At 34.4% G+C, this 15,972-nt stretch overlaps 1 protein-coding gene across 1 annotated transcript in view; it reads left to right on the forward strand.

Moving 5' to 3' along the window:
• Positions 1-15,972, forward strand: part of LOC129646362 (sodium channel protein type 3 subunit alpha) — a 91,364-nt gene that overhangs the window by 47,935 nt on the left and 27,457 nt on the right. Inside the window, exons 15-17 of the mRNA XM_055572395.1 lie at positions 671-1,027; positions 3,199-3,669; positions 14,870-14,990. Of these exons, the coding sequence (XP_055428370.1) occupies positions 671-1,027; positions 3,199-3,669; positions 14,870-14,990 (949 nt within the window). The remainder of the gene's footprint in view (positions 1-670; positions 1,028-3,198; positions 3,670-14,869; positions 14,991-15,972) is intronic.

The raw sequence follows: 15,972 nt of genomic DNA on the forward strand, positions 1-15,972 counted from the left end.
TATGCAAACTTTTATAGGAAATTAAGTAAAATGTGTATTTTTAAAATTGATGCAAGCTTTTTTATGTTTGGTTAGTTTTCTGATTGTGGCTTTCATTCTGTCTGCCCTCTGATGGAGAAGGATAAGAGGCTTATGGAAGCTTCCTGATGGGAAGACTGACTGAGGGGGAAACTGGGTCTTGTTCTGCAGCCCATGGGGTCACAAAGAGTCGGACACGACTGAGCAACTGAACTGAACTGAACTTTTTATGTTTACCAAAATTAGTTCATTTACTTTTATATTTTAAATGTCCATTAAAAAATATAAGTCATACTCTTAATACTTTTTTTTACTCTCTAAAGTATAGTCAGAGGTGACATTAGTTTGCTAAATTCACAAATGTCTATAATTAAAATATTAATTTGTTTTTATGGTCATATCTGCTGATAAATCAGAAATGTTTTATTTATCATTTCTGAAATATTTTCTCTTATTTTTGCATTTAAATGATATTATGATTTGACTTAGAATTCCAGTATTATTAACACTTTTTTATGGATTTGAATTAGTATGCTTTGAAATTTTATATTCCTCAAAGGTGGGTCTACAGTGTAACATACTGATAAAATGATGTCTAACTTTTAAAATTATATGTGATTACTACTAAGAGTACATTTTCACTTGACTACAGCTTCGAGTTTTCAAGTTGGCAAAATCTTGGCCCACCCTGAATATGCTAATTAAGATCATCGGTAATTCAGTGGGAGCTCTGGGTAACCTCACCTTGGTGTTGGCCATCATCGTCTTCATTTTCGCCGTGGTCGGCATGCAGCTCTTTGGGAAGAGCTATAAAGAATGTGTCTGCAAGATTTCTAGTGATTGTGAACTCCCACGCTGGCACATGAATGACTTCTTCCACTCCTTCCTGATTGTGTTCCGGGTGCTGTGTGGAGAGTGGATAGAGACCATGTGGGACTGCATGGAGGTCGCCGGACAAACCATGTGCCTTATTGTTTTCATGCTGGTCATGGTCATTGGAAACCTGGTGGTACGTATGTATTAGAAACACTCATAATTAAGAACAAGATCAGATAGTAGGTGGGAAGGAGGCCTGATGCAACAGACATATTTGGTTTTACCATCAACAATGTAGACTCAAATCCCAGTACTAGGACTCTGAGCAGGGGCAAGTTACTTAACTTCCCTCAGGCTCAAATTCCAAACTATGAAACTGGAATAACAAAACTGAAATCTTGTAGTTTATGTGAGGATTACATGAGGTATATATATCTGTGAAAGTCTTGGGACAAAAATATTAGTTTTCCTTCTTCAAAGAAATGTTTTCAGCATCAAAACTGATTTGTCCTAATTTTATTTTTATGGCTTGAATTATTTTTTATTCTACTATTATTTTGACAAGATAATGATCTCCAGTAATTCTACACTGAAAAAGACTATTCTGTGTTGAAATTGTTCTTTACACATACATAGTTCATATTGTTTGTTTACTCAGAGGCATATGTTGCATATCACCAAATTTTAAAGACAAATTTCAATGAAATCTTAGCTCTGTACTGTAATTATCCAAAAAAATTGGAAGGGGACTAAATATATTTTCCCCAGAATTTGTTTTATTAAAGGAAAATAAATTATTGTAGTTTCAGTTATACACATGTATAAACATTGACCAGATTTAAAAGGCTTACTTTTAGTTCTGACTTAAAAGCACTAATATAGAACCACAATTTGCATGTTTGTGTGTTTTAATGCTTACATTTTTCAATTATGCACTGTCAGATTATTTCTTTATTTCATCATTCTGAAACTTTCCTTTGAGAAGTACATATCAAATGAGATTTCTTAAAAAATGGTTTGTGGGATATCTGTGGACATGCAACTTTTTCCAGAATTGTAAATAAGGAAGTTCTAGATTCTAAACAAATCTGATACAAAAATAAGGAAATAAACTGGGGTTCTGGCTAAGAGTGTGTCTTCCTACTATGTAACATTTTTTGAAATTCAGTAACTACATTTCAAGCTAAAAATATTCCTATAAATTTTCTTTTGCATCAGTTATAATGAACTATTCCTGTATTAATCATATTTTGCCAATTAATTGAATAATATTTCCCCTCATGTATCCCAATGATATGCTGAGATTTGACCACATTTTCTGCAAAAGAAAAAAGGAAAAAGAAAAGTAATTTACATTATATGGGTCTAGCCTAAACCCTGGAATAATTTTAGACTTTTCTCCATCTGTTGAACTATTTGGACAGATATACTTCAAAGTATATTGATGGGAAATGTGTTAAACCTTATATAATCTGCCTTTGCTGCTGCTGCTGCTGCTGCTGCTGCTAAGTTGCTTCAGTTGTATCTGACTCTGTGCGACCCCATAGACAGCAGCCCACTAGGCTCCTCTGTCCCTGGGATTCTCCAGGCAAGAATACTGGAGTGGGTTGCCTTTGCTGCTGCTGCTAAGTCGCTTCAGTCGTATCTGATTCTGTGGGACCCCATAGACGGCAGCCCACCAGGCTCCCCATCCCTGGGATTCTCCAGGCAAGAACACTGGAGTGGGTTGCTATGTCCTTCTCCAATGCATGAAAGTGAAAAGTGAAAGTGAAGTCGCTCAGTCGTGTCCGACTCCTAGCGACCCCATGGACTGCAGCCTTCCAGGCCCCTCTGTCCATGGGATTTTCCAGGCAAGAGTACTGGAGTGGGTTGCCATTGCCTTCAGGCTGCTCTAAAAGCTTTTGGCCATTGGAATTTACATTTCAAGTATATTGTTTTAATACAATCCATCAGGCTATTAAATAAATAAATTCATTATTTACACACACAAAGCTAGACATTCCCTAGACAAACTGGTAAAATGACTGAAGTGAAAATATCCCATTTTTCCTTGTTGGCCAAAACCACAAAAATGGGATTTTTGTTTTTCACTAGCAACTCTGAGTAGACACAATTTAAATCTCAGAAGCTCCAGTTTCCTAGTTGTCCTCCGTTTGAAAGGAAAATCATTTGTTTTACCATTTTGCCCTTAGAGCAGATTCTTTAAATAGCGTGTGACTAAGACAAGGTGTCTGAAATATAGCAAACAGTCAAGAAGCATTTGTTGAATTAATTTCAGCAAAGAGCTGTGAGTCCTCTGCTTAAACTATTATGTTTACACATATTTCAATATTAATACAGCAAAATTTTCTTTTTTTCTTTTAGGTTCTGAACCTCTTTCTGGCCTTATTGTTGAGTTCATTTAGCTCAGACAATCTTGCTGCTACTGATGATGATAATGAAATGAACAATCTCCAGATTGCAGTAGGAAGGATGCAAAAGGGAATTGATTATGTGAAAAATAAAATACGGGAGTGTTTCCAAAAAACCTTTTTCAGAAAGCCAAAAGTTATAGAAATCCATGAAGGCAACAAAATAGACAGCTGTGTGTCTAATAATACTGGAATTGAAATAAGCAAAGAGCTTAATTATCTTAAAGATGGGAATGGAACCACCAGCGGTGTAGGTACTGGAAGCAGTGCTGAAAAATATGTAATAGATGAAAACGATTATATGTCATTCATAAACAATCCCAGCCTCACTGTAACGGTGCCAATCGCTGTTGGAGAGTCTGACTTTGAAAATTTAAATACTGAGGAGTTTAGCAGTGAGTCAGAACTAGAAGAAAGCAAAGAGGTAAGAATGATTTTAAAGTTTTTCTTGCATTTCCTATACAAACCATGTACCACAGTTACTTATAATTTTTATTGTGTTTATAGGCATTATTAAAAAGTATATTAAAAGCCATATATACAGTAATGTTGGACAATTATCAGATATTCTTCTTTGGGAATTCCTTCCATTGAAATTCCAACTTTTCACAGGAAATCATCATTCTGAATAGTTAGTATATTCATCTTGATATTTTAAAGTCTGATTAAAAAATATGGCCTTCCAAAAAAGAGATTTTATTTAACACATTCTTTTATACACTACATTATGCTCTTTAGAAAAATTAACAAACCATATTTTGCTAATCATTGTGAAAGTGTCATATCTTTACTTTCTATAATATGTTAAGTTTTGCTATGATATTTTAATGTGAATGTTTGTGTAGTTTTGTTCACCTCTGAACCTTTTATTGACTACTGATAAGAGTGTTATTCATTTATGAAAATTTTATACATATTAGGAAAATAAGAGTAGTAATGATTACATTTTGGCCCAGTCAAGGAAGAGCATATTTATAAGGTCTTCCGGATTAACCTGGAAATACTAAGAACTATTTGGAAAAACTCCACTTAAGGATTACAGCTGAACTGTAGACTGAAAAGCTATTCTTACTGTCATATTACTACTTATTTAAAAGAAAAGGAAAAAGGAAAGGCAATGTTATTCTTGCAGGATTAGAATTCACTGGAGTCTCTGATAGTAGTTCAAGGCTATTAATTCTCCAATTCTGTGTTGTGGAGATCAGGATTAAATTTTTTACTATTACTTATTTATAGAGTTCTGATATGCTAGTAGGAAGTTAAGTCTAGTACAGAGCTATAAAGACAGATTTTAACTTGAAAGTATAAATAGTGACACTATAGGAATCAGACAAATGACATCTGATTCTGTGAGCATATTTGCATAGTTTGGAACCTTCTTTTTTTAATAACAGTGGCAACAAAATTTGTATAAGTAGCTGACAGTGTCACAATTCACATGCCTTTTTTTCAGGCATTTCAGAGCTTCTGAGATATATTATAACAGTAAATTTGGAAATATTTTGAAAAAGGTAAAAATATATACAAAATGAGGTATAATATCCTTTCTCTGAAAGTCCACTCAAAGTCTACTTAATGAGTTCAATTCTAATTTATGTGTTGCTCTTTCTGGTAAGATAAGAATTCAATTCTAATTTTATTTCCCATCACTTGACAAAGATTTACTTAACAAAATCATCAATTAGTTAACAAGCATTTATTGAGCACTTCCGTGAACTCAGCAACTTCTGGGCAGTAAGGGTAAAGGAAGAGATAAAGGAGAGATTCTTAATATAACCCTTTTCAGGGAATTCTCAAAATCTTCAAGGAAGGTAATACTCAGAAAATCATTAAAGGCCTATTAAAAAGTTTAATCCTAACGGACTGACTATAAGACTATAAAGGCAATAGGTATTGAGAACAGCAAGAACATAGCAAATTGTTAAATGAAGAGATAAAATTGAAGTAGGCCTCGAAATGTGGGTCAAATACATGAACAGAAATCCAAAAGCAGAAAACCACTAAACAGAAGCCAGAGTTAGAGTGAGCTTGGCAGTTAGGTGCAGCCGTGAAATAATCAGTATGAATAATGTATCAGTTGAGAAAGTGGAAAAACATGTTTGAGTGAGTAAGGTAGTTTCAAACAATACAGTCTTGAAAATCAGCCAAAGAGTTTGGAATTGGCTATATGATCAATAAGGCGCTATCTGTTATGAAGCAGGTGAAAAGCAATAGGAAAGGGATGCTTTAGGAAAATTTATTCCATAGTAATGAGTAAAGCAGTTTAGAGTGAGGAATAAGGGTTATCTTGAGGAATAATGAGGTAACAATCATTTGATTATAATAAGGTGATAGAAATATGGGCTATGTTAATAAGTATGGCAGATGAGACTAACTGGCAATTTGACAAACCTAGTAAAGAGTCTGAGAAACTGGAAAAATAGTAATGCAACTGTCTGAAATGATCTTTTGGGTTACCAGGTTTATGGGAAAAGAAGGAATTCAACTGGGATATACTGAATTAGAAGTGGGATACAATGGGAACCACAGCCTAGATGAGAAGTCAGGGTTTAAAAATAGATATGATAACACAGATTTCATCATTATCTGATTCCTTAAAAACAAAGGAGTTCACCACAGAAGTAATTGCAAAGAGAAAACAAGGGAAGATTAGGGACAAGACTAGCTTGGGGTCAAGAAGAGATAGAAAAGCCAAAGAGGTTGAGAAACTTTTGCTACTTTAATATTATAGGTTTCATCTCACTGCACTCATGGAAATGATATATGTTAATTTCTTTTTAACAAAAAGTTGGTTTCCAGAATACTTCAAAAACTCTATGATGTCCATAGATATTTCAAATGATTGCTTTAGTATACTACTACCTTATTAGTGTATCTTTTTAATAGCTAAAAAATCATAAATTTGGAACAAGGAAATATATCTTTATTTTCAAGCCATTGAAAACATTTTATTATTGGAATAAGATTTCTTTTTTGGGTGAATTTTTAAAATAATCATCTGTCCTCTTCCTAGCTAGTTTTGGGTAGATAGAATTCAGTTACTGAATTAAATTAAATTGTTTAAAATATACAGATATAATAGAGGCAAAATACTTGCAAGCTAATATAAAATCAAATACTTCTATAAAGTTAGGATAAAACTTCAAATTATTTTGCACAGTAAAATTTAATTCAAGCATAAATTTTATGTGGATGAATTTTTTAAATAGTAGGGCAATTCTCATGTATGCTCCACAAAGTATAAAAGTACAGTTGACCACTGAACAACACAAGTGTTAGGGGTGTCAACCCTACACCCAGTTGAAAATCCCAGTACAATTTACAGTTGACCCTCCATATTCAAGGGCTTCCCTGATAGCTCACTTGGTAAAGAATCCAGCTGCAATGCAGGAGACCCCGGTTCGATTCCTGTGTTGAGAAGATCCACTGGAGAAGGGATAGGCTACCCACTCCAGTATTCTTGGGCTTCCCTTGTGGCTCAGCTGGTAACGAATCCACCTGCAATGCAGGAGAACTGGGTTTGATCCCTGGGTTGGGAAGATTCTCTGGAGAAGGGAAAGGCTACCCACTCCAGTACTCTGGCCTGGACAATTCCATGAGCTGTAGGGGTCTCAAAGAGTAGGACACAACTGAACGACTTTCACTCCATATACATGGTTTTGTAACTGCAGTTCCACATCAGCAAATTCAGCCAACTGAAGACCCTACGGTACTGTAGCATTTACTACTGAAAAAAATCTGTGTGTAAGTACACCTGAGTAGGTCAAACCTTTATTGTTCCAGGGTCAACTGTACTGTTTTTAATAACAAAAGCAAAAATAACCATTATAGAACCAGGGTCAACTGTACTGTTTTTAAAAACAAAAGCAAAAATAACCATTATAGAACAGATTTAGATAAATTTCAGCAGATTTCAATTTTGATCTGAAATCTCTGAAAACTGCTGTCATTAAACACAGGTCACAAGTCAGATTTATATTTATGTTGGCTGGGTTGTTCTTTTTTAACAGCTATAGCACATACACACTCATACATACACACACAAATTAAAAATAATGTATCCATAAAATAGCATTTTGGTTTATGCTTATTAGTTTTTTGAACACAAATAGAAAAAGCATATTGGGCTGGGCTTTGGGGGACACAAAATATCTTTTTGCTGACAAACTGAAAAACCATACAAGTTAAACCTAACAGAACAATATATTTCAAAAGAAAGGAAAAAGAAAAGAAAAAAATTTTTGCAACATTATTTGTGCTTTAAGAAGAGGCAGTAAATTAATCATTAATTTAGATAGTACTTAAAAACTCAACTCTATTACTTCCACTCATTTTCATAATAAAGTATATGTAGCTATACCACAGTCGAGGAGAAATGATCTCTAGAAATTTTTCAAAATAAAAATATGAATTTCTATTATATTATGTAATATAAATTTTATATATGTGTATCTTTCTATGGACCACTAGCATAAAAAGACTTGGTATAGAAACAAACATAAAGCTTTGCATGAAAAAAATTTATGGAAATTGAAGGCATGGATTTCAAAATAGTGATCTTTTTATTTTTGCAAACTTGGAATTATACCTGTCTTGTGACAAGATTTAATATAGAATTTTGCTTTTATATTTTTACAGTTCACATAAACATAATTTCTTGACATTTTTATGTAACTACGGATTTTTACAATTTAGTTCTTAAAAGGTTTCATTGTCTTCCTAGGTGAAGGATATAGAATAAATGCTCTTAAGAATCATATTTGACGTTGAATTCCATAGCACAATCTAGGAATATCATCCTGTGACCTTCACTGCTTACCATTCTTACTTCTCACAGGGGTAAAATCAAGCTGGAGCCATCAAGAATGAAACTCTGGTGTTTTTAAACCAGCCAGAGGCTCGTGTCACCACTTTTACCCAGGTTACCCAAGCAAGTTGTACATGTACAATCACTTTCTAAGTAAATTTTGACTGGCCTGCATGCTACTCAGCTGTGTTCCTTCCCCTGCCATGGCAAGGAAGTGCTAGACGTGCCCAGCTGCTGTCTGCTGAATCGTGTGACATCACAGCATGGTCAGGCAAGACGGGCAGTCCCAACACCACATTTGATTCTGCTAATGACTTTCCAGTTTAGTCTTTTTAGGTTTTCAAAAGCAAGAATTGCATGCTCCATAGGATTTATATCTATTTTTAAATGATAGAAATGTTTAAAGTTCAATTTGAGAGCATGCACTTTTTTTCTGCTTTTGTTTCATTAAAATAAGATCACAACTTTTTGTTGTTGTTGATTCAGCCCTTATAAGTAAATTGTATTACCAAAATGACCCTCGCAGGTTTTTTTTTTACTAGTATTGCCATTTTCAGATCATTATATTCAGATCTGTGAATATAATTTTCAACCCATCCAATTCGTGTGCTCCAGATGGAAATGTTTGCTTTCATGTTTTGTGGGAAGCCTCTGTTAAAAAAAAAAGAATAAGGTGATCATGAATTTTTGGATATGAAGGGCCATAGTCTGTATACATTTGGGCACCACATATCTTGGATTTTCATGTAGTTTGGAAAAGTTGTTAAGTCATGTGTCTGCAGAACTCTAAGCAATCATTATAAAGTAATTAAAAGATGAAAAGCAACATGATACAAGCTAGGAAAAATTCACTGCATCATGATCATTAAGTAATTGGTTCAGTGTACCCATTAGGTTTTTTCCCCCTGATCTACATTAATTTCTCCCTAAATGTTCAACTCAAAACTGAGCAGGCAAAAAGGAGACTACTTTTGATTATTATCAATTATTAACTATGGTTTTATGACGAGTAAAGGATATTTCCAAAAATTACTGTAGGTTTGTGGATGAAATAAATCTTTAGGTAATTCTCTTGACTCAACTTTTCCTGTTACTGGAATATCAGCCATAGTGAGTGTTCTTGAGCAAAAGTAAAAAGTTCATGAGGATTAGTTCATGAAAAGTTTTCAAGGCTTTTGGTGGGGGAAAAAAAATCTAACTAGATCTTGTGGTATGTCTCCAGGTTTAATTAATACATACTCTCTTCTTCTTTAGGAATAACTGAGGATTAATTGTAAAATTCAACAAATTCAGACATTAAATTATTAACAAAAAATAGAAAAAAATATGGTCCCTGGCGATTTATGTAATTTTACTTAGCAACGACTTTTTAGTTTTAGGAGTAAAACAATATATTATTAGTCATTGAAGAAAATCTGATTATTTTTTCTTCACAAGCAGGGCAGAATTAAATGGTATTGGAAAATTACCTTTTACACAATGTTTGTAAAGATTCCCTCTTTTTCAAAGCCATTATGGAGACTTTGAAAATGATGCTTGACTGAAGGTCCCAAGAATGTACGTACCTCTCTGGAAAAGACCCTGTGCTCTGTTTTCAGAATCTGGAGAGCAACGGGAGAAAACCGCTGGCTTCCCATTTCTATTAGTTCTCCCTGCCTTCCAAACGTTCTTTGTGAATTTGAATGTGAGACATTTCAAACCTATCCTGACCTTCAGGGAACGGTTTTGGTGCTTCAGTTTATTTCTGCTAAAATAAAAAGTAGTGCAAGTTTAGATGGAAATTTTTGTATATCTTCCTAAGATAAACCATCTTTTCCTTGGCCTGCTGGATGCCCCTCTGCCTTACCCTTCAACCACCATATAATTAATTTCAATTTCCTATATTGTGTTCTTAGTAAGGCTCTTTCAAAATTAAAGGAGCATCAGGGTTGTTGCACAAAATATGCTGAGGTCAAACCAAATAGAGGTGGTTTATATTTTTCTCCATTCAGTGAATAGTCCATAAAAAAAGAGTTGTTGGTTTTAGTCACGTTCTTTGTGCCTCGGAATAGCAGCCTCATGGCCTCAATGTGTGGCTACCTGTTCTTAAAGTGAGATATCCCAAGTCAAGATATGGATATGCATATCCAAAAGATCAGACTAAGGCCCTGAGAGATTGTATAACCAAAAGATTGTCTGTTTCTACTTGCAAGACGAAACCCAGAAGTTTTGAATGGCTAGATTTTAAAGGCAATCTGTAATGGCTGAATCTTTTATTTTTGCCTTTTGAATCATACAGCAATTTGTGAGAGTCAAACATTTGATAGCTGATTGAAAATAAATGAAATGTGAGCGCATTTCGGTGGAAGTAGGCCAGTTGCTAACATTCTCTTCTATTTCTGAAAGTTAAATTTCACTATTTAATTGGATAAAAATTAAGAACCATATTTGCCATAAAGGGGAATTTCTAAATAAGTTCATGTTATCAGAGGGGAAATGGCCATTTGGGGGGCTGATTCTGTCATTTCTTATGAGTTGTATTTGCAGCTAACCCTGAAAACTTGACATTCAGGTACCATGTCTTTGACAACATGGTTCTTGGATCAGCGTGCAGCTTCCACAGCATTGCGCCAGGCTTCTGCTACAGCCAGGCATGTTTTCTGTGGCTGAATTAGGCCTGGAGAATGTTGCATCTTCAAACCTGCTTTCCAGTGTGCATTTGTAGAGCATAAGCCATCATCCCTCTGTAGACTCAGCAGTTTCTACAAGGGATGGAAGAATCTACCTTAAGTGTCATAAAATATTGGACGGGTAGGGAGAAAATAGTACAAGGAAACAAGTGATGAGCTTGTACTATGTGGCTTTATATGGAAGCTTTCTACTGTTATGTCTATATACCTCATTACATTTTTCTGACTAATTTAGAACAAGTATTAATTTTAGTTATTTAGTATAGTCACCAAGTTCCTTAATGTGGAAAACTTCATTTCAGGTTTCTTTGGTTTTTTGTTTTTTGTTTTTTATCATTGTAGTATCACAGCTATGGCAATTTAAAGAAAGTAAGTTATACTTTGTATTTATCATTAGTCACTTGCTTTTAAATTAGTTACATGCTTTTAAATAAATTTGGAAGTCATTCTGGTATGGCTATGATAAAATGTATCACAAATTACTCTCTATCTGAGTATGAATGCCAAAGTGTTGAATTTAATTAGAAGTGTTTAGATTGTGAAGATAGTATCATACCTATGTACAGAATTTTAAATGCTTAAGTAGTTTGCTAGGATATAAATTTTAAAATTTAAAAATACAGGAGTAAAATTCTGTATGTTTCCAGTGACTAAAACTTATCAGGCTGTATATCTTAATTGGTAAGTTGCTGCAACTTAATAAGAACACAGTCTAAGTTTTAATTTATAAATGTAGATAAATTCACAACTTTAAAATGTTTATATAGTTGATACAGTATTTTTATAAACTCATAGGATAAAGTGTATGTACTTTTGTATGATAAAAATGGGGCCTGGGGGACTATACCATGAATAAGCTTGACTCTCCAACTATCAAGATTAGCTTTATGTCAATTTCCAAGGAAAAGGAGCCTTCCCAAAGCACTTTTTAGTGGCAAGAACACTAGCCTGCCAACTATTTTTTAAGCTTTGGTGCATCAAGTCTCTGAACATTCCTTAAGGAGTTTTCCAGAGCATAAGATTGACGAGTTTATACTTATACTCAGCAAAACTCCTGGATAACAGTGAAGCAATTCTTCATGTAAAATGGGTTTTGCTTATTTGAGAACAGAATTTGTTGTTATTGTTTAGTCCTTGTCTGTTTCCAAAAGACATGCTAAGCTTCATAATGCCAGGCAGACAGAGGTAAACTAGCTCACACACTGACCCTCTCTGCTTTACAATGTACATAACCTCCATAGACATTTAGAAAATGGGAAGTATTTATATTCAAACGTATTAACCACCTTCACAAAAGTTCACAATCTAAAGACAATACCAACAACAAAGATACAGCCAGAGGTCAATATTTGGTAAACAGCAGAACTGTCATTCAGATTAATGGCTACCATTACTTGTGCTGTGAAGGATTTGCTTTAAATTAAATAAGTATTTGTCTTTAAATATAAGACTCTTGTATAATATATGACAGAGAATTATAATGCAAAAAATTGAACATTTCACAACTGTATTAACAGTGGTAAAATAAGAAGTGAAGGGTGAGTATATTTTCTAAAGTTTTCAAATGGAAAAGTATATGTGTATTTTTGCGTATATACATATATGCTTATTACTTTCTTCCTTCAGATTTCTTTATTGAATGTCTGCCAATATTTTAGAGAAACATTTTGGAAACTTGCTTTTACCACTAAAATATCATTAATTAAATAATTTTTATTCATTAAGAAAATGCATTTTCTAATAAAATTAAACCTTCTGTAAAGGCCACAACTGAGTTGTGTATCAAAATGAAGAGATCAAATTATCTAATCACTATAATTCTCTCTCTCGGAGAAGGCAATGGCACCCCACTCCAGTACTCTTGCCTGGAAAATCCCATGGACGGAGGAGCCTGGTGCTCTGCAGACCATGGGGTTGCTAAGAGTCGGACACGACTGAGCGACTTCACTTTCACTTTTCACTTTCATGCATTGGAGAAGGAAATGGCAACCCACTCCAGTGTTCTTGCCTGGAGAATCCCAGGGACAGGGAGCCTGGTGGGCTGCCGTCTATGGGGTCACACAGAGTCAGACACAACTGAAGCGACTTAGCAGCAGCAGCAGCATAATTCTCTCTATAAGAGTAATAACAAAATGCATTCACTCATTCATTTTTCATAAATTCAGCCTATTTAGTGTCTATTCTATGCTTGGATCTTTTGGTGTATAAATATGTGTATGTGTGTACATTCGAATATATATGTGTATATATGTACATGATTATACAATTTTATGTATATATATAAAATATACATATATATTTATGAGAATATTTGGTCAAAGAAAACAAGTATTATGGACAAAATGTTACATAAAATTTAACATGGAGAAATCATAATAAAGAAAAGCTTCATGGAGAAGGGATTATTACCGGGCTCAGAATAAATTCTTCAGCTTGGATTGGCCAAGAGGAAGAAGAAACATTAAGCTTTTTATAACTAACCTCAAAATAATTTGGTTTCTTATTGGTTTTATTTATACAGTGGATATTATTGTTGCCACTCAAGAAATGTCATAGTGTCCAACCTATAAACCAGTAAAACTGAAAGGGAAGAGTTATTTAGTATTTTCTCAGATTTACCAGAATCTACTGCAATTTTATTCGGCAGTAGCTTTCCTGGGATTTTCTTACAAAAATAAAGACATTCTGGCTGTAAAAAGTGGAAAAATTTTGAGGGAAGAAAATATGTCTTGAACTTTCACCTCTACAAAAAGTAGAGGATTTTAATGGTAAAACTTTTTTACTATAATGATCCTAAGAACCATCAGCCATAATTGATGGCTTATTCTCTCCTTAGCATACTTTGGACATGGAGATATTTTATTATAGAATTATATCTTGACTTAGGGTAACTTTCATAATATATTTAACTGGACATAGTTAACCTCATCCTCCAAGTAATACCACCAAAAGTATCACCTGGATATTACTCTTCACAGTTCACATTATAAAGTATTAAACTAACATTTGCATGGTGATTTCAAAAAGCTAAGAATTTTGAGTCAGATATCCTCCAATACGACCTGTTTAGGTAGTCATTCCGATATTTTTCAGTAACATGTTAACTCTTTCAGAGAGCTAGGGCAGAGGGACCCTACCTCTCAGTTACTAAAGTTAATGGGGCCTTTGAAACCATTAACATGTCCATGTTCTTTCATTCTAAAAGCATTACATTGCCTGGTTGTGCTATATGTCACATCTTTGCATCACTTTTCATAACGAATTCCACATCCATATTATCTTCCCAAGTGGTATTAGAGTTCTTATAAGATATTTATTCTTGCAACACTAAAGTGGCTCTTCTAGCCATGTTGCATGTCACAATGATTTATTTAAAGGAAAAATTCACAGCCTGATCACATGTTGAATTCAGAATACGCTCCTAGTGAAAGTCTATATAGATTCTGAGCAGTGTCATTCATGAAGAAATTTCCATTTCATTTAGAATTCTTTGGCAAGTACTGAATTCATTTAAGCAGTTCAAAAAAAGAGAGAGAGAGAGATCCATCATTTTTCAGCTTGTAAAGTAAGAAGAAAATTATGTAAGCCAGAGAAAAATATAGCACAGAGTTGAAATATAATGACTGTGACTAATGTTAATCTGCTGCTCTTCCTTTCTAAAATTACAGAAACATGAACTGTAGTTATAGACAACTGGTAATGTTCTTTGCCCTCTGAAAATTTCCATTGGAAGAGTGGAAATAACAATTTGATTTGAAGCATTTTAATTAATATAATCAGTTGTGAATGTCAATATACCAAACTTATCAAACTATTCTCAATTTGGCCTGAGTGTTAATGTATGAAATTATTTTCACATGGCATCCATAGACAGAGATCATGAAGTTAATCAGTATAATCGCTCCTTTCCAAATCACCCACACTGAATGCTCTCTAACCATTTTCTGTCTGAATCAAGTTGGTAGTTATGTTGTTTTGAATAATAGGACTTTATGCTAAATTATGAGTACAAAACTATCAGGACTGTTAAGAGAGCCAATTCTATCACTACCACCACCATTTTTTTTCACACCATGTCCGAGCATTTCCAAACTGATGGAATAAAAGTGAAGAAAAATCACATCTTTGCAATGGGGTTTTGTTTCCAGAAATTAAATGCAACCAGCTCATCTGAAGGAAGTACAGTTGATGTTGCTCCACCTCGAGAAGGTGAACAAGCTGAAATTGAACCTGAGGAGGACCTTAAACCAGAAGCTTGTTTTACTGAAGGTAAACTAGCTCTAATATGGTTAAATCCAATCTCCCCTCTTTCCTTACAGACTAAATATACCTCACTTGAACAAAATATTTCAAAGAAACAGTGAAGGCATATTTATCTTTGTTTTGCTCTTTTCTTCCAAAAAGTTCATTTATCTGTATTTTCTGATTATACTATAGTAGTTACTGTGCCTGGACAGTAAGATAGTTTGACATGTCCTTTTTTTCATCCCAGAATGTGGAGAAGTGAACCCTAGGAGATAAATGGTATTCTGGAACATCTTCTCATTATTGACAAAGCAATCCCTTCAGACTTCACTGGCAATGTTGTGATTTGATTTATAGATGCCGCAATAACTATACCCCATCTCTTACAGCTTCAAATGTGGTTCATTTGTGCTGTGGCCAGAGCTGTTGGGGGATATAGACGCATTGCAGAGCCTTGGCAGGGACACCAAATTATTTTCACAGCCACCAGTACAGCGTCCAGCACACAAATCAATAAAGATTTTCTGATTCAATGTGATTGGACTGAATCCCATAAGTAGTAACTCAGACAGTTAGAGCCCAAGAGTGGATGGAAGTTAGAAATAATATGAAAGCGAAGAGGGGGAGGACAAAGGAAGAGAGATACTGACTGACAAGATGAGTCATAGGTGTGACTAAGAAAAGCTCTGAGGTTGAAAATAAATAGCTTGGGAAAACTGACAGAGGATGAGACCCAGGAAGACAGAGGGATTTTCCATGTGAAAAGAAGTGAGTAAAAATCCAGGATCACATCAAAAAATGAATAAACAATTTGAACATGTAGTTTTTCCCCAAACCTCAGAGGTGTCCTTATCTATGATTGGCCTTGAGGCAAAGAGAGATCCTATGCAGTGTTCAAGAATGGAACTGTTTATACTCAGGTAACTCTCGGTAAAGTAATTCCTTGATTTCTAGGTAGCTGGCTCATATGTAAGTCTGAGAATGATTCACTATACAGGAGGGAAGC

This window comes from Bubalus kerabau, chromosome 3 (assembly GCF_029407905.1).
Source record: "Bubalus kerabau isolate K-KA32 ecotype Philippines breed swamp buffalo chromosome 3, PCC_UOA_SB_1v2, whole genome shotgun sequence".
Taxonomy (NCBI): Eukaryota; Metazoa; Chordata; class Mammalia; order Artiodactyla; family Bovidae; genus Bubalus; species Bubalus kerabau.